The 27585-nt window shown below is 44.4% G+C and overlaps 1 protein-coding gene across 3 annotated transcripts in view; it reads left to right on the top strand.

Annotated features, from left to right (window-relative positions):
* SPSB1 (splA/ryanodine receptor domain and SOCS box containing 1) overlaps nt 1-26729 on the top strand; it is a 41517-nt gene extending 14788 nt beyond the window's left edge. For 2 of the 3 annotated variants that reach the window (XM_062593312.1, XM_062593313.1), the window contains 2 exons: nt 19120-19948; nt 24564-26729. In XM_062593312.1, the coding sequence (XP_062449296.1) occupies nt 19255-19948; nt 24564-24691 (822 nt within the window). In that variant the 5' untranslated portion in view covers nt 19120-19254 and the 3' untranslated portion in view covers nt 24692-26729. Of the gene's footprint in view, nt 1-17111; nt 17608-19119; nt 19949-24563 lie in introns of those variants that run through there. The other variant, XM_062593311.1, reaches the window with a different exon arrangement.
* The last annotated feature ends 856 nt before the right edge of the window (nt 26730-27585 follow it).

Genomic DNA, 27585 nt, shown 5'->3' with positions numbered 1-27585 from the left:
AGGCAGAAGTCTTGTGAGGCATCATCCCAGAATGCTCTGGGCGTTAGGGAGCTGCTGTGTATGTTCCAGTAAAGCTGGCAGCGTGAGCTGTCTCTTGTGTAATCTGTCTGCCAGGAATATCCTCTTAATTCAGCACTTCATTGTAAACTGCTGTGCGATGGCTTGTTGCTTACATATAATCCTGGATGTAGAGGGGTTACCTTGCTAAGCATGCTGATGGTATGGTTTGCTAAATACTGACAAATGGCTCAGCACTTGTTGTGTATCTGGCTTTCTTGAGCTGTTGCTCACATAACCGCTGTTTAGGAGTTGCATAGCTTTTGGCAGCTGTTTCAGAAATAGGAGGTGAACATCCAGTTTCTAGAGACTGGCAATAAGTTGGCTCAAGCTGAGTGCATAATGTTGGTTTTCCTTTGCTTGATAGTTTCAAACAGCTTAAAGATTATAAATAGCTTTCCATGTTAGCTGTCAAGCTAATCAGTGGAAGACGGGAATCCATTCTTCCAATACATTTTTACTTCAACTCAGGATTTTTGTATGTGCATGGTGAGTCAATCTACTCAGGTAGCGAATGTATGCACATAGTATTTCCATTCAGGCAAGTCCTGTTTTGTGGTCATGCTTCATAGCTAGGACAGATATACAAGAATAAGCAGCTCACTTGAATACTAGCTATCTGGGCCCCTCTAGATGCTTGCCCCCAAGCTTTGCTAGATGAAGCTTTTTGCTACTAAAAAGGGGAGGAGGGGGAAGGGACAGGAAACGAACTTTCTCTTCCACTCAAAACCTCATATGGCAGATTAAGGTGGCCCAGACTAAAACTAGAGTGTCTGAGTCTGCATAATGAAAACACCTGGAGGGACTATCCTCAGAAATACTGAGGAGAAGACATGCCAGATGCTTATATATCTCTCTCCCCGTTTGGATCATAGGAGTTGCACTGCAGAGCACAAGTGCTTGGTTTGTTTTCAGTGGAAGCTCATTGTACACCACAGCATGGTTGCTCTTGATAATGTTTTGCTTCCTGTAAAGAAGCTGCCATTCTTTGGCCTGCTGTAGGAAGTGGGTAATAAATCTAGTTAAAGCTTATGAAGATGCAGAATAGAGATGACCTCCTCTGGATGCACTCTTATGACAAATTTCAGTGCCTCTGTGTTACTCTTACAGAATTGGACTTGAGCACAGTGTCTAAAAGTCTGTATTATATAACAAATGCATGATGATCCTGACTTGACTCTCTGCAAAGAACAGATCGTTCTAGGCAGACAAGAAATGCCAGTGCTTTTTTCCTCTCTGGCTGGGTTGCAAGCCATCTATGCCAAAACATTTTGGAGGCTTTCTGCCATGGTGTGACTCTGCTTCCTTTTTACTGAGGGAGATTCCTAGGGAACTGCTTTCCCTCTGGAGGCTTGAAAGGCAAGAGGGGACCAAAAGCTGCAAGGGGGGATATCTGAACTTGAGCAAGCCAAAGTGCTTGATTACAGGGAGATAGCAAGTTTGGATCTGTCTGGACTCATCTCCTTGACTGGCTGTTGCAGTGGTTGGAGAGGAATAATTCCATCTTCTGGCTGTGTTGTTGGACTTGGGAAGGGTTTTTCCACAGCTTTTATTATGTTTTAAGAGTTGTTGTTCCCAGATCAAACTTGAATAGAAAACATAAGGCTTCTGCCAGCTTTCTGTCACAGACACCTTTTATCTTACATTCATCTCTTCTAAGCAGATGCTGCTTTCATTTCTTCTGCTTTTTTTATTACAAGACTAAAATTAACAGCCCTTTGATGCAAGAGGAGAAATTGTATTTCAAAGCAAAGTACCTAATTAACTTCAATAATAAAAACTGCTGTTTTGAAGGTAATTCTGCATTCATTCTTTGAAATAAATCTGCAAGCTTGGAAGATCTTGACCCCTGTTTGTTCTGAATTAATATGCAGCACCTCCTTGCTTGGGAACATGAATGACTGTTCTGTCTGGGTGGCGGGCACAGTTGAAGCTGGGCTCCTCGAGATGACCTGTGGGTAGGGAAGAGGAGGCAGAAGCTGACATGATGCAAAGTGTTCCTGCAACTTGTTTCTCTCCCAGCTGATTATAGACTACAGCGCATGGCTCGTGCTATCATGAGTGTCAACCACGTAACTCAAGGTGGAGCACAGCAGGGGAAGGAGCCAAGAAGAACACAAGCCATCAGACACTTCATTGTGGTAGTGATGCAATTCAGAGCCTCTAGCCAGACAGTGTTCTCCTTCCCTGTCCGCCCTCCCCTCCCTGGCCTTCCTGCCTTCAAAGACTCGCACTGAGCATGAAGTCTGTATGAACACCCAGCCTCTGGCTTTCATCTTTTCCACTTAAAAAGATGTGCTCTGTTCCTGTAAGGTGGAGCCCTTCCTAAAGGGTGATGTGGCTAAGCTGCATGCCCTGAGAGGATTGTTTCCAGGGGCGATGCTGAAGTATGCCTGCTCTCACAGGGAAGGCCACTGGTGCCTAAGTCTGAGCCACAGCACCACTCATGTAGCGAGTGATTTTTGGAGAGTGAAGGGGAATTCCTAGACCTACGCCACTGCCAGTCTGGCCAGAGGTCAGGGGACAGGAGGAGAAAGGTGTTGCTGCCATCGTTGTTACAAGACCACACGAATGTGTTATCTAATGCAGTGCAGGTACATCTGTTGCAGAGGTTACGGGTTTGAGATGTGACTCGAGAGGAGGGGCTGGGGGAAATCCTTTCTTGTGAAAGCAAAGGGACGGATGCCAGACGCTTTTGGAGGTGAATTGCAAAAGGTATTATTTGAAAATAACAATGTTGCTTCAACTCTGCCCGGTCCTACTGAAACTGTCCATCACTAAAGGAGGCCTGGAAGCCTTTTTGCATATAGGTAGGTGCTGGAGGAACCGAAGAGTATGATTTCAAGTTGAACAGTCTAAACTTGATTAAAGAACCTGTGATAATTGTGTGGTGAACTCTTGCTGTAGATGTGCAGGAGTGACTTCTGAAAACATCCCTCTGCCAAGTGAGCACAGCAGTTTTCTAAACAGTCTATAGGAAAAAAATCACTTCCTCAGTGACTCAACTGTCTCCTTGTGAGGCTTTTGTCTTCAGTAGTGACAGTCTCAGTCTCCACAGACCTCAGGACAGGAAAGACTTGAATTTATAGCTTAAGAAGCTTTGAAAGACCCATCAGGCCTATATGCATCAGGAGGTAACTTCATTTTTGTTTGTCAACGCTTAAGGTCAGGGTGAAGAGATCTTGGCAAACACTGCAGATTTTCTTTTCTTTTCTTTTTTTTTTCCATGTAGCAAGGTAAGACGAAGACCTGTGAGTTTTCTTTTTAATTTCTGCTTAAATTGCTTTAAGTAACTTAGTCTTCAGTTAAAAAGGCACTAACAGCGAGTACAAGAGATTGAACTGTGTTCACTTCTTTGAGCTTTATTTGACTTGAGGGATAACGCTAAGATCAACTTGATACTGGCTGATAGGAAACTAGAAGGATTTGATCAGGGAGTAGTACATGTAACCCTAAATATATGGAAAAGCTTTCTTACTATGAGAACAGTGAAGCTTTGGGACAAATTGTCCAGACGTTGAACAGTCTCTATCCTTGAAGATTTTTCAAGAGCAAACTGGATAACGTCCTGAGTAACCTGGTCTGACCCTGCTGTGAGGAGGAGATTGAACTAGAGACCTGAGGTCCCTTCCAGCCTAAATTATTCTGTTTTATGAAATAAATTTGTGTGTAGGCATCTTCCTGTTCCATTATCAGATTAGAGGTAACTTCTGGAAGTGGGTACACTGTTAGACAAGAGACAGACAACCTCCTGCATAGGTGGACGGTAGTCTGGGATTTTTGAGTGCTTATTTCACAGGAGGAAGTTTGTCTAAGAACCTCTCATAACAAATTTCTGTCCTATAAATATAACCTGAAACACTGAGCAGATGAACTACTTAAGTCAAAGCATCATGTGACATCACTACATCAAAACTTCTACTACTTGGATAAAAATTTGTATTAAAAGGAGATTTGTCCAGTCTCTTTTAAAGGTGAGCTGAAAAAGAGCTTTGTTCCCGATCCTGCCATGTTACTGAACACTTAGTGGCAAGTCTTTTTGCTTTGACAGTGACATCCTTCCCTTCAGAGCAGGCTGACCTTGAAAGGATGCCAGTGTTTCTAGGCTCTCAAAGCAGCCACACAAGCTTGCTTTATCTTTTCCCTCTGAGCCCATCCCTCTATAATATCAGGAGGTGTTTTGTAGTTACCATGCAAGGGTTTATTTCTTCATAGCAAGTAGCAGTGTTTGGCACAATCCTGTCTTTAACTCCTCTGAAAACTTAATGCAGTGCTGTGGGCTGGGCAATACAGGACCTTTCACCAGCTGTTTGTTCACCCTGGGATGCTGAAAGAATTTGGTAAGATGCATTAAATTGAGGGATCCTTTCTCTGGGAGCAGCAGAAAGTTTTTTGCTGTTCACTGTGATAAGTTTTAGGCAATGAATGTCCAGCTTCCCTCTGTTTTCCAAATTCAAAGGTACGGAATTGAGTCCTTTAAAAGGTATTTGGGGAGGTCAGAATGAATTTCCCTATGTCTCATGTTTTCATTGTCATGGTTTCTGTTTATTGGATTTGATAGATGGCAAAGACTTCTAAAATCCTCAGTCAGGAAACCCATTAGCTCCTTAGTCTTGGTTATTTCTTCCCTGAAAGTTAGTGGCATGCATGTGTAGGCTGGAATGGGAGTTTGTCCACATCCTATCTTCCTGAATTTAGTGGGAATGCGGTAGCATTCACTCCAGTGACTGAGTGCAGGCTGAAAAAGGGAGGATGGAGGTGATGAAGGTGGGTGGCATAGAGTAGGACTGAATGCAAGGAGGAGAATGCCAGCTGAACTGCTGAGGGAGCTAGGTAAAGGAACTGTAAAACTGGAGAAGGAAAAGGTAGCTTTTGCTTCCCTTACTTTTAGGGCCAAAGCAGCTTTCTGTGAACAGAAACTGAATACTGTTCTGCTGGGTATCAAGTGTGCTTGGCCTTGGAGTTTGATAACCTTCAGTGGCAGGCAGTCTTGAGGCTGCCTCTGTGGTGCTGTCATTTGTCTTTACCTCTCCCTAATTTCTCCTTGTGATGCCACAGTATGAGAAATTCACAATGCATGTTAGCTTTTCTACTCATGTTAGAGCATTTTCTTCTATCTATATAGTAGGCTAATAGCACTTCACCCCTCTCTCAAATGGAGGAAGCTCAAATCTGAGGAAGTGGCAGACTAAAGCTCCCCAGGCTGTGTGACAATGAAGTGGGAATGGAACAAACTTAGTGCCTGCTCAGAAGGTCCTGATCTTGCTGTAGCTGCATGTGCTGCTCTCGCCTCTTACACAGAAGATCTTCCTCTCCAATAGGTTGTGCTGCAGCAGGAATCCAACACCCTCCTCAGGGAATTGAGAGACACTATTGTTGTAGACTGAGAATTAGTCTCTAATGTATGGCCCAGGTTTCAGCTGTGCTGTTTCCACAGTCCTGATAAGCACTACCAGACATTTGCACAACTTCCCCTCTGACATGGATGTATTTGATGTAGATGCATGTACTGAAGCTTCAGACACAATAAACCTATTTGAGGGCAACAGGCTGAGTAATCTAGTGCTTGGCAGCTGCTCTGTTGTGGGGATTTTTACTTTTCTATTAGCAACGCTTGTGACATCTTGAGAAGAAAAGAGGAAGGAGGAGGCTGTAGCTGTGGAACAATAATGAAATAGCTCAACCTGGAAATGGCTTTTCCAAGGGAAAGGAATCCTGCTGGATTCTGCATGGATTCTGATGGAGTAAACTTTATTGTTTCTAGGAGCAGGGACTGAAGTTCTCATAGCCTGCTATGTATCTTACATTTTTAAGATGTCTATCTGAGAAAATGCTGCTTTTCAGGACTGGAACCCGTGTGACTCGCCTACCACAAGGGCTCAGGTCCTGTTCTTTCACAGGTATTAAGTACTTGTGCAACTTCCTTCAACTCTTGACTGGCTCTTTATGGAGGTGTTGTGCAATGCCTTGTTCTGCCCACTGAAAGCAGCAAGGCAGCTATCTTGGCAGAAAGATTTCTTTATCAGCACTTCCAGTAGTTGGGAGAGACCATGGCTTTACTCTTAAGCCTATAACTGACAAGCCCAGGCAACCTAGGAACCATATTGCTTCCCCCATACCTTCAAACACAGTGTGTGAGATGGGCCTTTTAATAATCTTCTGGGCAAAGGATAGCTACATGGGAAGCTGACCTCCCCTGAACTAGGAGATGATAGCAGACGATGCAACTGTGTAAAGCAGTACTAATATAGGTATTAGAAAGCATCTTTGCTTTAACCATGCTTTCACCTGGAGAAGAGGCAGTTGGGAAGTTTTGGTAAGGTGACCGAGAACTCTGTCAAGGATTCCTTCTCCTAACATAGCTGCTGCTAGCATTAAGCCAATGGTTCCTTGTCTCAAAGGGAAAAAGGTGCATATTGGTACTGAAACCTTTGTCCTGATGGCTTGTTCTGTTCACTAATCTCAAAGTCTTGCCAGAAAAGAGCTTTTGATACAGAAATGGAAACTCTGGATAGAGGTAGGAACAGTTAAATTTCATTTTATCTGCTTACTGCTCCCTTCTCCATCTATTGGTTATCAGACTAAGGTTACAAGTGCAGGTGATTCTCAGATAGAAGGACATGAAGGCAGGACAGAGGGCTGTGTAGACTCTAAGTGGGGAAATTGCAAAAAGCAAGGAGCACTTTTGCATGTGCAGGGTGGCTTATTAGGGTTTATGTGGATTTCTTTAATGCAAATAGCTGTGAATGTAAACATCTGCTATTTAAAACATATGGTTGCTCAGAAGTGGAGGAAATGCCTTTCTAAATGCAGCCTGTCTTGAGATGTTACAGCTCCAGTGCTTGGGGAAAGGAGAGAAAAACATGAGGGAAACACAGCAAATTAGCCAGACTTTATAGGGCATTCAAGCACCCATGCTGAACTACCACCACTCTGTTAAATCACTTCTTGAGGGTATTGCCAGCCAAAATAACTGCTGCTTGCTTCTGTCTGTTTAGTGAGCTGGGTCAACAGTCTGCAGGACTGGGCAGTGAATCAGTTTGGGGAATGGATCTGGCTGAACAGAATCTTTCTGGATTACTTTCCCCATTCAGTCTTCAGTATGAGTGCATTGCTGTTTGTGCTGGTACAGCAGGGCAAGGGAGTAGGATGGCAAGGGCTGGAGGAGAGAATAACCAATGGAGCAGCTCTACTGCAGTGTTGGACTGGTATGAGGCCCAGCTTGATGATGATCCTCTAGCCTAGCCAGTAACTAGAAAAGGGACATATGTTCCTGTTCCTCCTCTTCTTTCCAGTTCCAGAAAAACTTTCAGTAGAAGCTCCAGCTCTAGTTAGAGTGCATTTGAAATGCTTTGAACAGGATGCTAAAGCAGAATTATGTTGTGGCTTAAACTTGTACCAGCAGGTGCCTTTTCAGTCCCTTGTCTCATTCCTGCTAACTTCCTTGACACTGCTCAGGCCATCCTTTACTTATCCTCCATAATAGCTTTTGCTCTTTAAATTCTAAGGCACAGAAGAAGATGGGCTGTCTAAATAATTGTCAATAGAGGGGCACAGAGCAGCTGCTAAAGAACAGGAAAGTTTTAAGATGTTAAACACAGCGTGCCTGGTAGTTTAGTCCCCCAAACTAGTCTTTCAGATACAGCTTGTTTATGGAACTGGAGATTTCTTGCAATATGTCAAGCAGAGAGTTCAGCCTTACTGAGATACGAGGATTCTTCTGGAAGTAGTGGTTGTTTACATGCAAAGTCTCAATAGCATAAGGAAAAAGACATCTGAAAGCCTGTAGGCAGGTACAAGGGTATAAGAAGGGTGATCTTCTGGATAGGGTTTAAAGAAAGGGTCATGTGTAACCTTTCTTCCTGCTGCCTGTGATTTATTTCCCGTAGCACTTTACTCTGCAAGCAGATCTCTGAGCCATCTCCTAAGAGCATGCAAAAAAACGAATTGTAAAAGCTAGTGACTGTTGCTGTTTATCTCTACATTAGCCTAGCTGTTCTCCTTGGAATAAACTCTCCCAAGACTGACACTGGTGGGTTCTTAAAGTAAAGACTGCGCTGAAGCAACCTGGGAGAATTTTTGCATGTAGTTCTGCCAATCTACCTTAATTTCAGTAAAAGGAAACTCCATCCCCAGAGAAAAAAATGGGTTTTTGACCAGGCATAATGAGAATAAAATCACTTTTCTGGGCCTAGCCTGAAAGTGGTGCCACGAGCTAAAAACAGCTTTGCTAAATGTTACTAATGACATAAGACCCTGATGTGCAAGAAGCCTGTCTCTTCTGACCTGGAAGACATTTGATCTAGCACTTCTGCCTTCTCTAAATGGGTATCCGCGTGCTTCAGTGTGCAAAGAACCTGCTGTGCCAGTTCTCTAGCTATAACATGCTCCACTACAGCCTCAAACAAGCTGCTCAAACTAGTGAATCAGCTGTAAACAGCTTGCGCTGCAGGATGGCTATGCTGATAACTGTGTGCAAAGCAATTGGAGCAGGAATAGGGCTATATATAAGAGCTTAATTATTGTACTGACCCATTATTTTTCCTCCAGGCTCTCCCTCTGCAGTGGCTGCATTGCTTTGTGCCCTTGCTGCTTTGTCTCCCCATGCTTTCCTCAGGAAAGGGGGAAGCTGTGTGGATCTTCCTGCTCATATAACACTATGTACAGGTGCTGTCTCAGCTCAGACATAACTGCCAAACCACAGTTTTTTGCTGTTTCCTCCAAAAGAGTCTATCTGGAGTGTGGAGCTATAGCTCAGCTTGCCACATCTGAACATCGTCAGCAGCATGTCCCCATGATAGCCTGCCCATAACCTCTGCATTAAAAACCTGGAACGTCTGCAAACCATCTGTATGCGTTCTAGCTTGAGAGCCACAGGCAGATGGCTGAACTGCTAGCTAAGCTGACTGTCCTCAGTGTGTGGCAGGCTGGCTTGTGGCACCAAGCATGATTCAGATGCTGAAACCTGAGCTCATCAAAATCAGCTCTCTAGGTTTGTGTTGCCTGTAAATAGTTGCTAGAAACCATAGTTTGAAGCTGCTTTTGGAAAATAGCACTTCACCAGTTGGCTACAAACAAGTATTCTGGACCAGCAGGATGTTAGAGTAGAGCAAAGGGGAGAGGTGTAAGAAAGGTCACTGCTGCAGCTGCAGATGGGGGACATGGGAAGGGACTCTGGTTAAATTTCTCAGCACTTGGCTAAGATGCAGCATTGTCAGTTCAGTGTGGGTTGGTAAATTCTCAGGACTCCATCCTGCTTTATGAAGGAAGAGCTTTCGTAGCTGGTTTTCTGGCACGTTCACTCTGCTACTACTCACTGTGCATGCTTGGTCAGGAGGCCTAAGAGAAGCCACAGTCAACTTAGTTACTCTTATGCTATATAATGCTGCTTACCCTGCAGTGTAGGCACTTACATGCCCTCATGGTAGTGTCCTGCAATCTTAAGGAAGTAGGTTGGGAGTTAAGTTCTGCTCTGTTGTATAAGCAGTATGCTGTGGGATCAGAACAAATTGACTCCTTTTACCATCTATATATTACACTATCAATAAATGAACTACTTCTGGACAGAGTCTCATTATCCTGATTTAAGCAGTGTTTGCTCTGTAAAGGGCCCAGGCTATGAATAAGAGCAGAGGGGATATGGACACAACATGAGAGTAGGAGCAAAGGAGAAACTATATGTTGCTGACAATGCAGTAGACCTAAAGCCAGCAGCAGAACTTAAGTTTGTTTAACTTATGTTGCCTCATACTGCTGCTGCAATACTGAAAAGAAAGCATCCTTCAAGTAACTTCAGAAAAGATACAAAGGAATCGCTCTAGAATGCTGTTCAGAGTAGACTAACCATAGAAAGTTGGTCTAACAGTGTGGTCGTGCCAAGAACGTAACGGCTTGCAGTGGCTGAGCGAGCCTCAGAGCTAATCCTAGCCTCTTCGTGCTTGGAGATAACCAGCACTCAGGTTCTTCCCTGCTTCTTCAGGGGGAGGCAGGGGAACAGAGGGCCTGATGAGATACTTCACTACTATTTATCCTCTATGGAAGGGAAGATGACGAACATCTTAGTTATGAAGCAGGCATGGCAGTGAAACGTGCACTGCAGAGTGTGCTCGGACATGTGGGATGGATCAGGTCACGGACTGTGCCAGGGCACAGAGCCATTATGTCAGTATGGCGTGCTGCTGCTGTACCTGCAAGTACGTGTTAGTCACAAGTGGGAGAGGCTGTGAAAGACTACAGAGCTTGTTGTGATTCTGAAGGCATATTAGGCAAGAGTCTGTAGCTTTAAGTACAGGGTTTGAGTAGAAAGGAGAACTTAAATGGACAAAACAGTTGTTAAAGTTGTTAAGACTTGATGCACACAAAGATGGCATTGATGGAGCAGGCAAATGGCTGGAATCTGCCTCTGAGAAGCTCTTTTAAAGAGCCTTGATGAAACACTGTGCCTGTACGTGGTCCTTAACTTGCACCTGGCATTATGTGGTAGGAGCTCTATGTCCTAGGAGCTACCTTAAACAGAGCTGGGAAGGGTCTAATGACCTTTCTGAAGCATCCACTAAACTCCTTCTGTGAGAAAGAACAGCTCAAGTTCACTTCTTTTTGTTTAAAGAAGTATCTCAAGCTTCTCTGTGACCCAAATTGCAATTTGTATCTAGCCTTTAACAGCAGAGAACATATCTGGCAGGAACTGGGGAACTCCTGTCTGGCTTCCTTCCTTCAGTACAACTGCTTTGCAAAGTGAGCGTCTCCTCTGTTGCTCTGTAGCCTTTTCTGCTAGGTTACACAGCATTGCAGTTATCAGGAACTGCCTAGGTAGGTGAACAGTGGAAACTTGCTTAAGTTAGTTGCTTGTGGGTGGCTGCTTAGCAGAGGATAACGGGTGGTTCTTGCAGTTCCAGGTGTTAACTTATTTAGATGTGCTGCTCAGGATAATTTCAGTGCTTTACTGGAGGACCAGCCATTCTGAGTGTAAGAGTACACACTGACCTTATGCTACATCACAACACTGGAGAAGGAGGAGGAAAAAAAAACAGGAAAAAAAAAAACTTAAACTTTTCTGCAGAAACTATCCGAATCCTCCCAAGGAGGGGAACACTGGATTGCTGTATTGGTACAGGCAGGTCCTTTATGGCCACAGGTCCTAGCAGTGTTGTACAATGACGTGCTGTTGGCTTCCTTGGATGGGAGTCTCTTCTGGCATGTCTCGGGGTGGGCATTCCTATGCTAGCTCCCTAATGTAGAAGAGAGCAGAGCTCTTGGTGTCAGAGACAGCGAACCTGCAGCTCGGTGGATGAATGAGGCTTTGCATGGTGGCTTGTTAGCCACAGCAGTACAGTTAAGATAACCACTGCCAAATGTTAAGGGTCTAATTTTTCCCCATCCAAGGCATATCTTGAACAGAGTTATTTCAGTAGCCTTTTATTCTGGTGGAGGATTTTCTTTTTTGATGTGTTTGCAGGACATGTGCCATCTTTCTTAATGCTTCTTTCATGCCCTTCCCCTCTCATGATCCGGCAGTGACTTTCTGCAGTTTCACTTTTTGCAAAGGCCTTGCAGCCCTGTCACCAACAGCTAAACCGGCTGAGCCAAACTGCTGCTGCTCTTGGGTAGGTGGGGCTGGGGAAGTTGCCCCTGTGGCAACCTTATCTTTTTTTAAAGAGCAAAATAAGTAAGAGGCTGCCAGTGCTGCGAAAACCAGTGCTGTGCAATGAGAGTTGCTTGCCCAGCCCTGATCTAGCAAAATTGCAACACTCTGAAACTACCTCTAACCATGTTGTCAGTGCAGTTGTTCCTGTTGTCTGGTCTGTAGCTGCTCAGTAGTCTGTGCTAACACAGCTCTGGAAGATTTCTTCAGTTGCATAGGTGAGCTTTACTTTTTTCCCACAAAGTTTTATTAAATCTTTAGTTGTGGAACAGAAGCCTGAATGCCAGTGGAGTGGTTGCTTCAGGACTGGTTGAGGTGTCCTAGATTTCCTGTGATCAGCTTGTGCAGTAGGTAGAAGCACACAGCAGAAGTGAGGGAATGAATTTTTTTATATTAAGGATTAATGCTAAGGAAAACATGTAGTGCTGGTCATTTGGGGCATATGGTCAAGGGATTTGGTCTTAATCAACACCACCAAGAAAAGCTTAGATGTTGAAGTAACTTCTAGTCCCCTGTTAAAGGGGGATAGTTCTGTGTGAAGGGTCTTTGTGGACAGTTTGTGCACAACTAGCATGTAAAAATCTTGTGAGGGGATGGAAAGGTGACCTCAGGTGAGCTGCTGCCAGCAGGTTAGTCAGCAAATCAGCACTAATGCAGCTCCTGACAGTTGAGTTTCTTTACTGGCTTATGTGATGAATGTGCAGTGCAAGAAAATAGGCCAAGTTTACTTAATGTTTTTCTACTAAAATAATGCCGAGTGGAAACTTGGGCAAATCTGCAGAATTTTTTCCGCCTCCTCTACAGGAGCTGTTTGGTAGCTTGTATTCCTGCTTTCCAAAGCAGGAAGCAAGTAAATGACCGTGTGCAGAACATTTTCTCTCCTTCTCAGGAGGTATTTTCTAGGCTGGAGATCTTCAGGGTAGGGCTCTGATTCATTGTCTGTAGAGCACCCAGAGTTTGGTAGGTGCTCTAAAGGTCTAGCCTCTTCCCTGTAGAAGTATTCTTCATAAATATTATGGGGAGAAAAGGAGCCAGAGTAAACTTACTAGAACAAATAGACTTAAAGTAAAATTGAATCAGGAATCAAGGAATTCTAGGATTTTCTTGTGTTTGGGGCCATCGTGCATTGATGTTCCAGATAAGATGTCCTATAGGCATTGAGCTGCAGTGCAAGGGAAAGACCTATGAGAAGATGTGGAGTTTTTCAAACTTAAAAGTTAACAAAACTTTTCCTAACTGTCTAGATGTGCTTCTGCTCTCTCCTTCTGGCAAAGTTTGTAACTGAAGAATGGTTTGCCATACCTCACCTCATGAAAACAGATGTTTTGAGTGGCTGAGCGAGTGACTCACAGGTGCTTAAATAACTGCAGGCATGTTCCTGTAAAACCTTTTTACTTCCCCTCGCTTTGGAGAGGCTGTTCCTAGAACGCCGAATGCCGCAGCTGGATAGTTGCCCTATGGGTTCTGGGACTTTGCACCATCCAGTCTAAACTGAGCCTTCGGCAGCTTTATGGCAGCACAGGATTTGGGGTTTTTGCTTTGGGGCGGGAGGGGTAGGGTTAATGGAACCAGCAGAGATGCAAAGTCCCTCCAAGCAGCTAGTGCCAGGACTTTGCCTTGTGGGGAGATGTTGGTCTGGGACTTCAAGGACTGCTGTTTCTGTGGAAGTGTCAACAGAAGTAGTTCCCAAATGGAGCTGAAAATCTACACTGCAGCCTTTTAAAATTCCTGTGTCACTTTAAGATGTAGCTACCTGAAATAACCTCCCACAGTGTGATAAGGCTGATACAGGAGAAGCCTTTGGCTTCAGACAGAACAAGGAGGGCACCTCGGGTGAGTTCTTTGGCTTAAGTTCACTGTACTGATAGTAGCATTTTTAGTGTGTATTCAGATGAGCTGAATGGATTTGAATGCTGATGTGTGCAGGAATGAGGTGAACAGGCTTGGAGCAAAAGAGCAGCCTTGTCCTGTACGTGGATGATTTTCTCTGAATCTAGCTATGAGGAGTCTCTAAGGCGTATTGTTTAGATTAATGTTGACAGGCTTTGTGCAAGGTGTTGCCCCCCAGGTATAGGGGACCCTAATGAAATAACTGAAATCAAGTTCTAACTGTTTTTCATTCATATTGAGACACAAAATATCCTGGTGTGGGTAGTCCAGACTGCCATCTGTGTGGCATCAGCCTAGCTGGGTTGTTGGTTGTGTTCTAGCAGTCCCTGAAGACAGAAGGGGTACAGGTGGCCCTGAGCACTCAGTATGGCTCTGCTCTCTGTCACCCAGCACTTTGACACGACTAAAACTACAGGCAAAGCTATTAAAGCTCTTAAGGAAGAGACTGTAGGTCTGGAGTGGAATGAGAGGAGGAACTGTAGTTTGGAGAGGAGAAAAGCAACCAACCTTTGGAAAATGTGGGACAAGAACTAGAGGACTTAAATCAGGATGGCTACCTCAGTTTCAGGAGTTCTGTGGTAGGCACTTAGCTTGCCTGGTTCATGTCAATGCTTAAATAGAAGAGGGGTTGGACACCTCAACTCTGCTCTGACTTCCGTATACATTCCTTTCTTTGCAAAGCTTTGTAAAAGCTGTGTTCTCCCCATTCAGCAGCAGGGACTTTGACACCTTCCATTGAAATGTCTTTGTTATCTCCTGCCTTGATCTATTTCTAGCAGGCAGTTGTTTTGAAACCTGGCTTGTCTTTCTAGCATGGCAAATTGCCTGCTTGCTCTGAACAGCTGAACTGAAGGGGGGAAATCTAATTCTCACTGAAAAAGCAGTAAGCATTTTGCTCTAAGACAGACTATCCTAATTTTGTTCCAAAGTTCTTAAGTCTGGAACGTTAACAATAAAACTGCAAATAGCATGGGAGCAAAACAGAGCATAATGGAGATGGCCTTATGTTTAAAAAGGAGAGCAGCATTCCAGCAAGCCTGAACTGTTGGTAAATGTACTTAAACCTCTAACCATTCAAAAGCTTTGAGTAGCTGATTCCCTAGTGTATTTCTTTTTATGGCTGTCTGCATCTCATATCAAACTTCCCAGAGCATTAATCCTTTAACTTTAGAGCTAAGCCTCTCTGCATCTGTCCTGCTGAAGGAAAGCACTTGTATAGTCCTGTGCATGAAGAAACTTTTCCAAATCTGGGGGCATTAACTGTGCCCCCAGACTGTTTGGCAAGGTGCCACTCTGCACTTCTAGACCAGGCTAGTGCCAAGAACACTGGAGCCTGCTCTGAGCAGGAATCACTGCCTTGCCCTAATAAGGAGCCAAGCTGCACTTTAGTCTTGGTGGATAGTGCACAGTACCTAACCTGCTCTCTGTCGAATCAGCTCATTTGCTCCATTCTTCTTGCCTTCCCCCTCTCTTTCACTTCTTATCTTCACTGTAACGCTTCATCTAGAGTTAATAGTCTGCCTGGGAAAAGTCGTTAATTGAGGCATGGGATGAGTAATCTTTGTCTTCAGGAAAGGTTCTTTCCTTTTCAGAGGAGGCAGACAGCATCCTGACAAATGTGCTTTAGAAGCACCTCTTGTTTTTTGCTGATTTGATTCTTTGGTGCAACAGCCTTGAGAAATACGATGAAGCTTATGTTGACAGGAGGCAAAGTCATAATGAAAAAGGAATGTTTTTTCTAACTAGAGTACAGAACTGCGCACTCTTCTCAAGCATTCTGTGCTTCAAAACAATCTGCACCAATACTCCTGCAGTCTGGCAGCCTGCTTTGTTTTGGTTATTGCTTCCTATGCAGTGTTCTCACATGTACTGTACTGCTCTCAGGAAATCTCTGCCTCTCCTCTTTCTGCCAATGTTTTGTTCCTTTATCCTAATTGATGTTCCAACAGCTGAACTTGCTTATAGACTTCCAAGTGCACTGTAGCCAGTGCCTTGTTGACAGCCTCTGTCCATGTGCCACTGGCCTTGGGGATGCCAGGCAGTTCATCTGGTGCTCTCTGCAGAAGGATGTGTGATTCAGATGTTCTGATGTCAGTAGCCTGATGGTCTTTCTCCCAGCCTGAGCTGGGAGACTTGCACTGAAACCAAGTTGGTATCAGCCTTAAGGTGTCAAAACTGAGCACCTGAGTAGACACAAGCACAAAGGCTTAAAGACGAGACAGTGGGAAGGATGGCGAGGAACTGCTGTTAAACCTGTGAATAGTTGCATGTAGTGTACGTGCAGAGCTGAAAAAGGTGATCAAGCAACTTCCTATTTGGGTTTATAAAACTTGTTGCTATGCTGTGATAGTGTCTGTAGGAGACAACTTCAACAGTGTGTGTGAACCTGTGCACCAGCAGCTCAGTTCATGTCAGTGTCAGCTTGCTTTTTCTTCTGGCTCTTTGATTTGAGATGCTGCTGTTACTTAGTCTCTCAGAGAGCAAGGGAAACTGTCCTGAGAGTGCGAATGTGTCATGGAAATGCTTGGGCCCAAGCACCTGTACTAGGTGTTTTCTGCCCTCTGAGCTGTGGGGCAGAACAGCTAAATAACCCCCACTTATGCTGTGGGTGGTGATGTTCTCCCTTAATGTCCAGTTCCAGTGTTGGAAGGCAAAACAGACCCCTGCAATTTTCATGCTTAGAAGTTTACAGAAGTATTAGTATCATCTCTGGAGTGAACTGGAAAGAACAACCCTAGGGGATGAATGAGGACATCCTGAAGAGGTGCTGGTGTCTGACTGTGTTGTCACCAGAAAAACATTTGTTTTGCAATTACTTGCTCATTCTGAGCTCTCAGCTGGCTGCATTATTGAGGACTTATTTTGATGTTGTGGATGGCCCTTATTGGAGGGTCCTGCAGGGTTTCTCCGTTATTTCATCTTATCAACTGTTAATATGATTGGACCTGACCTAAGTGTGAGTCATTTAATGAACCACTTTCTGTCCCTCAGTGCCATTTATCTGATATCACTGAATAGCTATACTGCTGCTATTTGAAATAGCTATATTGCAGCTTAGTGATGTGCCTTTTAAAAGAACCTCAAGGATTATTTTCCTCCTCACACTTGACAAAAAAGCAGGGAAAGAAAGGAAAAAAGTAGTTTTGTGGGGGGGTTTCTTGATTTGAGCTCCCTGTTTCAACAGGGTCCCTGGACTACTAGTCAAAAGCTGCAAGGAAGCTGGTGAGTTGATCCCTAACCCAGAACATACATGATCTTTCCCTCTCACCTCCTAGCTGAAGCTTTGCTGCTTATGTCCGGTAACCTTATTTTTAAACCAGATCTGATTCATGCTCTATTTTCCATGCCAGATGAGGTCCTGGTTGTGAGTAAGTGTTGTGACTGTAGCTGGCAGGAGCCCTGAGTGATTGCCTCACTCCAGGAAATGTTAAAATAACACTTTTTTTCTTAGAAAGCTAGTTCCCTCCCCTCCCACTTTTAATTCTCCTAATAGCTGCCCCCAGTTTGGCGGCTGTCGCACAGAGGGTTGTTTGTGTTGCTGAGTGAGAGCAGAGCTGTTTGGGTGGATGCTGTCCTGGGGGGAAAGGTACGCAAAGTGAGCCAGTCTCTTTAGGCAAACTGGCTTAAACTTTTTTTAAAAGATTTCTCTGAGATTTGGAAGGAAAACTGCTAAACTGAGAAGAACCTTGCTCCTCCCCCTCAGCTCTGCATCTCAAGCTGGGATTTTTTTCCTCTCTTAGAGAAGAGGAGCTGCCCCAACTGATGCCGCTCACTCGAGGTGAGCTGTGCAGGAGGCTTTTTAACTGCTCTCTAAACTAGTGAGTAATGGGACCAGCACTGCTGAGGGCTGCTGCAAAGAAGGCCCCTTAAGACTGGGCACAGTCGATTTTTGTCTACTGCTTTCAATTTGCAGTCAAGTCTCTGAAGTACTTTGCAAAGCTGGAGTGGGGTTGAAGGGAATTATTTCCACAGACCTGTATCAGTGACTGCTAGCTGCTTTGCCACCTGATCCATGGAAGGTTTGTAACTCTCCAGATGGAGAAATATTCCTTTTGTTTTCTGGCTCCTACTTTGTTTGATCACTCCTATTGGGTGATTGTTTTGAATGCTTTTTTTGAGCTGTTTAAATGTTGAGGGATTAAAAAACTATTTTATGAATGGATGACAACACCAGGCAATCCCTCTGTGTGTATTTGCAATATGTAATGTTTACTCTAGGGGATGCTTGCATTCTAGAAGCTTGTATTTGCAGCTATTTTAGGGGGGCAGGTTTAGCTCAGTTGGTTAGAGCGTGGTGCCGCTAATGCCAAGGTCGTGGGTTCAGTCCCCATATGGGCTACGCTGAGGGTTGAACTAGATCTCCAGAGGTCCCTTCTAACCTTACCGTTCCATGAGTCTATCAGATAAAAAGCAAGCCTGGAATTTGGCCATCTTCATCTAGTCTCTGCACGAGAGATCTCTGAGCACTGCAAAGGAAGCACTTGCTGGAGCACCAGCTAGGAGAATATCAGGTGGTGAACTTGTGTGTTACTGTTTGGTTGAATAAGCTGTTTTGGCCTCTGGGAAAATGTTGGTACTAGGCTTTTGTAGTGCCTGTTCTAGCTGTCAGCCTGTGATCCTCCTCTTGAGCTGGAACACAAATGTTTCCCTCCTGAAATGAAGCCTGTTTTCCATTCCCTATAGGGAAAGCTGCTCTTACAACTGTATTGCATCCTTCAAAAGGATAATTTAAACATCTCTACAGCAGAAGAAAATTGATTGAAGTTGTTCCAGGATTTCTTTTCTTTAAGTGTTATATACCTTGTGTGTTTTCACTCCTTTGTGGGTAGCTGCAGAGATGGCTCTGGTATATCCAGCTGGAAAGGGCTCCAATATGGGTGGAAGGAGCTGGAACAGCGCATACCAACAAGCAGCCAGGGGCTTCACTGGGATGTCTTGCTCAGCCTGACCTTGTGGAGATGAACTAGAGCTGGGAGACCAGGCAAGATTATAAAAGACATTGTTTTCAGTGTTCCTATGTACCGAAGACTGTCAGGAAGAATGCAAGGCTTTAGCATTACTGTGTATCAGGCTCCAAATCTTCTAAGCAGAGAACTTAAGGGAAGGGTTTCCTCCAGCCTCGACAACACGTAGGTGACTAAGGGTGGCTGGAGGCAGCCTGATTAAAGATGCACTCTCCTAAGGCTTACTGATGCCGTAACAAGGAGCAGTGCATTCACTGCAAAGGGAAGACAAGCTCTGATGGCTCTGAGTCCACACCCTCCTTAAGCAAAGGAGCAGAAATTCAAGTGCTCTTCTGAAGAGGACATCAGAAATGTAGCATGTGGGTCAAATAGATGGTATTTTAAGTACTATAGTACTATCTCTTCTGTGTGGGGTATACTACATAGGTGGCATGCATTACTCTTCTTCATGGACAGGAGGGGTGAGTTGGCAGGCTAAACAGTAAGTGTGGTGTAAATGTTGCTTACAAGGCTGTTCGTGCTAATGTTTAACTCTCTCTCTCTCTTGTTTTTCTTTCTGTCACTTAGGCAATACTGACCAGTGCACATCTTGACAAGGTCTCCTAGCAACCTTTTCTGCAGAGCTGAATGACAGCAGGAGCAGCAGGGCAAATTGATGAGCTTGCCTGGGGAGCCTTTAAATAGGCAAAACCCAAACACACAATGGGTCAGAAGGTCACAGGTGGGATAAAGACTGTGGATATGAGGGACCCTGTATACAGGCCACTGAAACAGGAGCTCCAGGGACTTGACTACAGCAAACCCACACGTTTGGACTTACTGCTGGACATGCCTCCAGTATCGTATGAAGTCCAGCTATTGCATTCATGGAACAACGATGACCGCTCGCTGAATGTCTTCGTGAAAGAGGATGACAAACTCATATTTCACCGGCATCCGGTGGCTCAGAGCACAGACGCCATCAGAGGCAAAGTGGGATACACACGAGGATTGCATGTGTGGCAGATCACATGGGCAATGAGACAGCGAGGCACCCATGCCGTGGTAGGGGTGGCAACAGCAGATGCCCCTCTGCATTCTGTAGGTTACACCACACTTGTAGGAAATAATCATGAATCTTGGGGGTGGGATCTTGGGCGCAACCGACTGTACCACGATGGGAAGAACCAGCCAAGTAAAACCTACCCTGCCTTCCTAGAACCAGATGAGACTTTCATTGTGCCAGACTCCTTCCTGGTCGTTCTGGACATGGACGATGGAACACTGAGCTTCATTGTAGATGGGCAATACATGGGTGTTGCGTTTCGGGGACTTAAAGGGAAAAAGCTATATCCAGTGGTAAGCGCAGTGTGGGGACACTGTGAAATACGGATGCGCTACTTGAATGGACTTGACCGTGAGTATAACTCCCTATATATGTGTGTGTGTGTGTGTATATATGTGTGTGTATATATATATATATATTTCTTTTTCAAACAGCACAGTTCTGTGGGCTTCTTATGTGCAGGCTTACCACCCCCCCGTGGAGGACTTTTAGAGGGTGAGGTTTTCCTGTCAGACTTGTGGTGGTTTGCTGCATCTCTGAATCCTTAATGGGCAATTCAAAAGGAGCCTGTCTGTCTGGGAACACATGTGCTGTTACCATGGCACTGCAGGGAGCAAGCAGAGCATGGGAAGATAGTATGACAGGGGAAGGTGTTATTGGCTGTTTGCTGGCTCTCTGTCTGGAGACCTGACAAGCTTTTGTTTCTGTATTGCTACGAAACTCTCAGCAGGGGTATCCCTTGGACAGTTGCATTGTTTGCAGTGTAATCCCAGTGCCTCTCTACAGGGAACAGTCTCTGAAGCACAGTCGCCTTCCTTAGATGCCTCAGGAAGGAACTTCTAAAATCCTCTGCAGGCAGGAATAGGAAGATCTCTGTCCCTGTCTGATCAAATGGGAAAGTACCTCACTCTTGCTTCTTTCAGGGCCGGAGATGCTGCGTGGTGGTGTTGTGTTTTTCTTTTTTTTTAAAAAAAAAAAAAAAAAGGGGGGGGGGGTTGAATATTGTAGCCAGCACAGTTTGTGCCAGGTCTTCTAAGAGGGATGTCAGTTCCTTGCTAAGCCTAGTAATAGGTTTGGCTCTCCAAATGCATAGAGAAGTGTTATCTCTCATAGCCAGAGATTCCCACTGGGCCAGATTGACTCAGTTGTATGGGTGGGGTGGAAGAGGAGGTGAAGGAAGTGGCTTAAAACTGGGATTTATGTTACTGAAATAAATTTGGCAAGGTTGATATGAGAAGGGTAGTGTATTTCCCCTGCACTCTAGAGCAGTGTCTGCCCAAAGGATTCCTTTATTTGTGAGCGGAATGGTTTTATTCTAATGCTGGGCCAGCAATGGCAAACTCCTGGCACTGGTGACATGAGGTATGAAAAAGCTGGCACTAGGCACCAAACTTCAGCTGTGACAAACTTTTCTTTTTAAAAACTCTCATAGAATAACCCCAGAAGCCTTATTAAGGGGAAAAGAGGTAAATCCACAAACCAAAGGAAAATGAAGGGAAGAAAGGAAAAAAAAAAAAAAAAATCTCATGCTGCTTAAACACCTTTGTTAAACTCCTAGTTCCCCTTACCTAGGAGTTATAGGCATACTCTTCTGATGACACTTCAGAAGGAAGTTATTTTAAGTTAGATAAGTCCTGTTTGGTTTTACTGAAGTAAGAGTAAACATCCCCTTGTAATAGGGCATTCGCAGGGCATTGGTAAAGCTTGGACCAAGCTGGATCCAAGTGGAAGTCCACGCTGTTTAATCTTTTGTAGTTTGACCTCTCAGACATGAAGAATAATATATGAGCTATTTTGCTGTTTTTGTTTGAAAATACTCAAACTGAAGAGCCAAGAAACTCAGTATCTAAACTGGTTTAAAAACTAGGGTGATGGGACACAAGTCTTAGATATGCTCTGCCATGGAGTATCTAATGGCTGTAAATTCTATATGAAGCAACTGACTTAAGTCCTTATGTTTATCTACTGAGATGTTCTATCATGACTGCTGTTTCCATCATGAACCACAGCATAACCGATCTCTTCCAAGGAAGATTTGGCTCTAGAGGGATTTTTGAGTTTAGTACTGTCTCAAGTAGGTGTGGTGTTCAGTTGGTTTTTGCTACTATTTTCTGTTTGCAAGACCAGAGTGATTAGGTGAAAAGGTCCTTCCAGTGTCTACAGTGGTTAAGCACTTAAGTGGATATCAAGTTAAGACACCATGTCTTAGTGCTCAGCATAGGTGTCTGCCTCCCACGAATTACTTTATTCTTTTTTTTTCCTGCAGCCAGCCCTGTTCCTGTCAGTTTTTAGCAGATGAGCTCAGAGCAGGAATAGCAGAACAACCCTGGAGAATAGGAGTCTTGAATTGAGAGCCCTTGGCAAAACGCTTTCGCATACCAGCAGGAAGAAGCCCTGTTCATTCTACCACGCAGTAGTTTAAGGAATGACAGGAGCTGCAGTAACCAGGCTTTGCAGGCATCAAAGCCAAAATCTGCAGCTCCCCTCAGAGCCAGCAAGTCTGTGGATTTGTCAGTACAGAACTGCACTTAGCAAGGAAACAGCCACCTCCTGTATTGGACTTGGTTGTAATGTGTTCTCAGCATAGGAGCAAATCTTGGGCACAAGGCCAGGAATGACAGGATGCTATTTTGGCACAGAGGGAAAGAAGGTGTCTGGCTCTAAGCACTTCTGAGCGTTCAATAGCAGCACTGTGTCCAGTGATTGTGTAGTGCTGGTGAATGAAAGGAGGTCAGACACATGCTTGCTTTCTTGGTCTATCTTTTGTCAGACTGGGTTATCAATGCAAACTAGATAAGGATGAAGTTCTTCTTAAGCTCTTTAGGAAGAAGATCCTTTCTGTTTTAAGACCATTAAACTGGTATGTGTTTGTTATGCTAACGCCTGTAGGCCCTGAGGGTCAGGGCCTCTTGTCCTGGGTGTTGGCTAGGCAAGGACTGTGTGCTTCAGGAAAATATTCGTGTCCAAACAATCTCTCTGTGGAGCAGGAGGAGGTAGGACAGACCTAGAGTCTAGCATATTTGTGCCCCAGCAGCTTGAGAATAAGCTACGCTGGAAAGTCCCAAAGGAGTGCTGCCAAAGAAAGGTTCCTCTGGCAGTACTGCAGCTAGAGCTGAGACGTGCAATGCTGCTGTACAGAGACCTGTCCGTGCAGAAGAGGCAGCGTGGATCTTGGAGTAGGTCATTAGCAGGCAAGACCTGCAGTGCGTTGGGCTGGATGCAGCTATGTTCTGCATGAAGGCCCTGAGCAGCTGTGAGGCTGTTTTCACTTCATGACACAGCAGATGTGACTAATGGGAGCGGCGCTGGGGATGCAGCAGTTGCTGAGTTTCATCCACCCAGCTATCACTGCTGAAGGGATGTGCAGAAAGAGGTGTAACATCTTGAATAATTAATAGTTGAACAACTGGGAGAACTGCTGGAAAGGCACTGTACTGCAGCTTCCTCTGCAGCAGCTAATAGTTTGTGATCTGTAACGGGACGGGGGGGGGGGGGAACAGGGCATCAGTTTAGCTCTTCGGCTGCTAACTTGAGGGGACCAATTCGAGAGTGTGATTCTGGACTTCACTACCAAGTCCCTCTGCAGTTAGCAGATTCTCCTTCTCACTTTTTTTTTTCAAAAATTGGATAAAAACTAGGTCTCTGCTTTTCACTGGAAATTTCTCTACATGAAGCAATCTGGATACTTTTATTTTCCAAAGTAGAATCAGGATGTGGCCTGATCAGAGGCTACAGAGAACACTTCTGTCTAGCTTTTCAGTGTTAACTGTACTATATGAACCTGGAAGGAACGGATTTTTATCCATCTTATTGATGGAATGAATACTGGTAAGAAATTCAGTAACACGGTCATTTTCAGGAGAATTAAGCTTTTTACTGTCTCAGCTGTTTTAAACAGCTGTACAAAGTAAATTAATATGGCTTGGAGTAGTGGAAGTTAGAGCAGTTGGCATCTATCAAAGTTCCTGAAACTGCAGCTTCCTAGCCAAGCTTTTCCATTCCTGTGGACGTTTTTAGGTGTCTCTGGCCTGAGATGTTTCTAAAGGAAACTTTAATGGTGCGTGGTGAGCACTCAGGCTTTTAGAAGTTTGTCCTTGATTTGAGATGCCTTTGCTTTAGCTGTGTCGTTGGTGAGCAGGACCCTTCAGCCTTGAGCAGCGTGCTGTGCGTGGGTGAGCTTGGGCAGCCTTAGTAACAGAAGCTGCAAGAAAATAATCCTCCTTCTGTGCAGTTCTGTGTTCACTCTAGCTTTGGCCTTAGAGTCCCCTTTATGTTGTGAATGACTCCTTAGCATCAATATGCCATGCTTAAAAATTAGTGTTATCCTGTTTACTGTTTAAAGTACAAGATGCAGAAATGCCCAAAGCTTGTATTTTTCCGGGGGGGTGGGGGGGGAGGCTGTGTGTGTGATGCAGAGGGAAATCCTCTGATGGAAGCTGTCACACTATGTTCAAGTGTAGTGACATGAAGTTTAACAGATGGCTTTACTCATCTCATGGGAATCATGTAGTAGGAATGAAGGAGCTGACAGCTGTTACAGTACTAGGGAAGAAACACAAATTATGGTCCTTCCTGTGTACCTAGATCACACAGTGCTATCTAACTTTACTGTAGTCTTTTATTTTTAGTGGGCCTCTTAAAGTGTTTAGATACTGCCATGAGAGGCACAAGCTACATATGTTCCCAAACTTGGATGGTACTGCAGAGAGAACTTCCTTAAGTAATTGTGTTACATTTCCCTTCACACACATGTAGCTCTAAATACCTTCTACAGAAAGTCATTCTTGGGCTGTGTATTTGACATGCTAATGTTGCTGATTGAGTGAGTGCTGAATGGCTTGGGTCTTGCAAACAGGCCCAGCATTCACTTTTCTTGCTTATATTTTTTCTGGGGATTTTTAGAGCTAGCAAGTGAATGTATAGCTCATGGGTTGGGATGCTAATGTTTTGGATGTTTTTCTTCCAGCTGAACCACTGCCTCTGATGGACTTGTGTCGGCGAGCTGTGAGGCTTGCACTGGGCAAGGAAAGACTAAATGAGATCTCTACATTGCCACTGCCAGCTTCCCTCAAGAGTTATCTGCTCTACCAATGACCTTCATGTTCAAGGACAGAGCTGGAACCAAGACAAGCAATCTGGAGCTGACCCACTGGGCAACGGGTTTGCTACCCTCATGTCGTGGCTACTGTTGGAACTCCTTGGCCAAAGTACCCCTGTCTGTGCTAAAGCAAATTCTCAAGTAATCCTTGTTTCACAACTAAAATGAGTATTTTGTTCTTTGGAAGTTGCTTCTCAAGCACGCCTACGAAAGGAACCTTTACAGAACTTCTGTGCTTCCCTGCTTCTCCAGATAAAGGCTGTACTGGATCCTTTGGGCTGTAGAGCCTATAAGTGAATTATTCTTCTGCGCCAGCCAAAAAGGAGAGCATAGCTTAGGGGATGGGAAAGCAGTAGGAGTGGAGGTCTGTCTTAAGACCAGGTGCTAAGAACGGAAAGGCACAGGGTGGCCAGCAGAGTTGGGAAGAGCCTGGAATACCAAGAGGAATTATCAGTGGGATGTTAAAACCAAAAAATAAAGTAAAACCAACAAAAACCTGAAACACCAAAACTGAGAATCTTTCCACCAGGACACTTAACTTAGAGAAGGTGGTTGTGTAGCTGATGTCTGTCTGTCTGTCTTTGCTAGGACTTCTCACTGTGTTTTGAGGTTATTTAATAGACAGTGAATCTTGCTTTATTGTTTCTGCCACTATCACTTTCCCAGTTCTCCTGCTGTTTGTCCTGCCTTGTCTTACTGGGTGTGACTCTGAGCAGGCACCCCATATCTTCACCTGCCCTCTTCCTGCTAAACTGCTGGTTTTAGTCTGGAGTCAGGGGGTTCCTTGTCAGTGTGAGGACAGGGAAAGGACAAACTTCTCCTGCAATATAAGCCAGAGTGGTTGAGTTCTGAGACACGCTGCACCAGCTATAGGCGCCCTGCCTTCTTAAGTCTGCTTTCTGTATAGCCTGTCCTTGTTAGGGCTTTAGAAACACATACTGAGGTGTTCCTCTAATGTCCCTGCCAGAGTTTTCTCTTCAATAAGCTGCTTAAAGTCCTCAGAGCCAGGCTTTGTCCTGTCATAGACCATCAGCCTAATCTCCTCGTAGCTATGCAGCAGGAATAGTTCTCCCTGTTCCTTGCTTGGAGGTGGGAAGATGTCCCAGACAAAGGAAGGTAGCATTGCGACTGCAGAATTGCCATCAGCAAACTGGAAATCCAGAAGAGCTGGTGATTGCTGCAGAATAATGTAACTTGTGAGGTTTTAACAGAGCCCTGTGGGATGACCTTCAGGCACAGGAAGAAAGAAAGGGAGCCCCTCCAGGGCTGGGAGGGAGGAACTGCAATAAAAGACAGGACAAGCAATTCTGGCAAAATCAGCACATCCCAAATAAAGATTCTTGCCTCAACAGCCAAGTAGAGAGGCTCAGAGCTCTCTTGATGTCTCCACAGGCTACTATGCTGCCTTTCTGGGGTTATTTTGCACATTTCTTTGTCTTGAAAAATGTTTGTGTGGTTTTTCTTTTTTTTTTCTTTTTTTCTTTTTTTTTTTTTTTTTTTTTTTTTTTTTTTGCTCTTGAGTTATTCCTTCAGTTTTGTGTAGGTACAAATGAGTTTAGTTGTTGAAAATGTTAATATATATATATATCTGTGGTGTATGTATAAGAACCATGTTTTAAACAGCTGCTGTAGGGTACCTTTTTTAAAAAATAAACTACTTGCATAGTATATTTTTTAAAGCACAGAATTGGTGCCAAGACTGGGTGGGGTCTGTTGTGCCCCCTTTTTTAATCTTGTATAATTTTTTTTAACATAGAGGTTTGTACTAGTTTCTGTTACAGGGTGGGACACAAGTTGCACAAGAAAATTCAGTGTATATGGAACCCTACTTGGTTGCCTTCAACTTGAACCAGTGTCTTCCGTTAACTCCAGGGAAGTATCTGTGTTCTTCCCACTTCTAATGCTCTTTGCGCTTTCTTGTCTCCATCTCCTCTCACTTCCCTAGTGTGTTGCTTTGTACAGTTTTAAATTCTCACTTTCTATTTTATGGCTGTAGATAACATTCAGTAACCTAATAAACTTTAATAAATATTACTTGGTGCTGTTTTTTATATGCATGACATGATCAGACCTCCTTACTACCTGTGTGCTAGGCTTACTCCAGAGAACCCATCCCAAACAGGTTAAGCAAAGAGGGTTAACTTTGTCCTGAGTTAAGAGTAACAATTCAAAGCTGACCTTTAAGAGCTAGATACAGGAGGAGGGTGAGCAGTAGCTTTCACTACAAGCGGTGGGGTGTGGGAACCTGAGGTCTTGCACATCTGCCACTGGTGGCTAGAAATGGCACCTCTGGACATAACCAAATGAAACCTGGGATGATATGGCAGGTTTGGCTTTCTTTCTTCAATGTCACTTACAAGCACCTTATTGCTATGCAAACTCCTATTTCTTAAAATATTCAGGTTTGCTATGGCACTTTTAAGCTGTGGTCAGGGCCTTGATTAGCTAGCTGAACTTACTGCATAACACAAGCCACTAAACATAGGCTTTGAGACCTATTTTCCACAAGAAGATTCATCCTTGAGCTATCAGGTGCTATGGGGGATACTAGTTGCAGAGTAAAAATTGCTTTGTGCTTGATGATAGTGCCTTTTGTCTCTTCCACCTCCAACCTCTGTAATACAGAGATGCTATCAAACTGTAGCAGCAGCTAGGTTAAGCCTCTCCAAACTGACTAAAGGTGAGATGGGTTTGTACTCTCCAGTTACGGTGAAGTCTCTAACTCTTCCTCTCCTTGCTTGTTTTTCTGCCTTCCCTGCAGCTCCCAACTTGGGTGTGAAAAGCAAATGATTTCATCAGTTCAAACACTACAATGTGAGGCTCAACTCAAGCTCAGAAGTATGATTATAAGCTGCCTATGTGCTGGGTGAGGACAGTTGGCTGTGGGGGT

Source organism: Rhea pennata, chromosome 22 (assembly GCF_028389875.1).
Source record: "Rhea pennata isolate bPtePen1 chromosome 22, bPtePen1.pri, whole genome shotgun sequence".
Lineage (NCBI taxonomy): Eukaryota > Metazoa > Chordata > Aves > Rheiformes > Rheidae > Rhea > Rhea pennata.
Note: the sequence above shows the minus strand (reverse complement) of the source record. Positions and strands in the feature narration are given on the sequence as shown.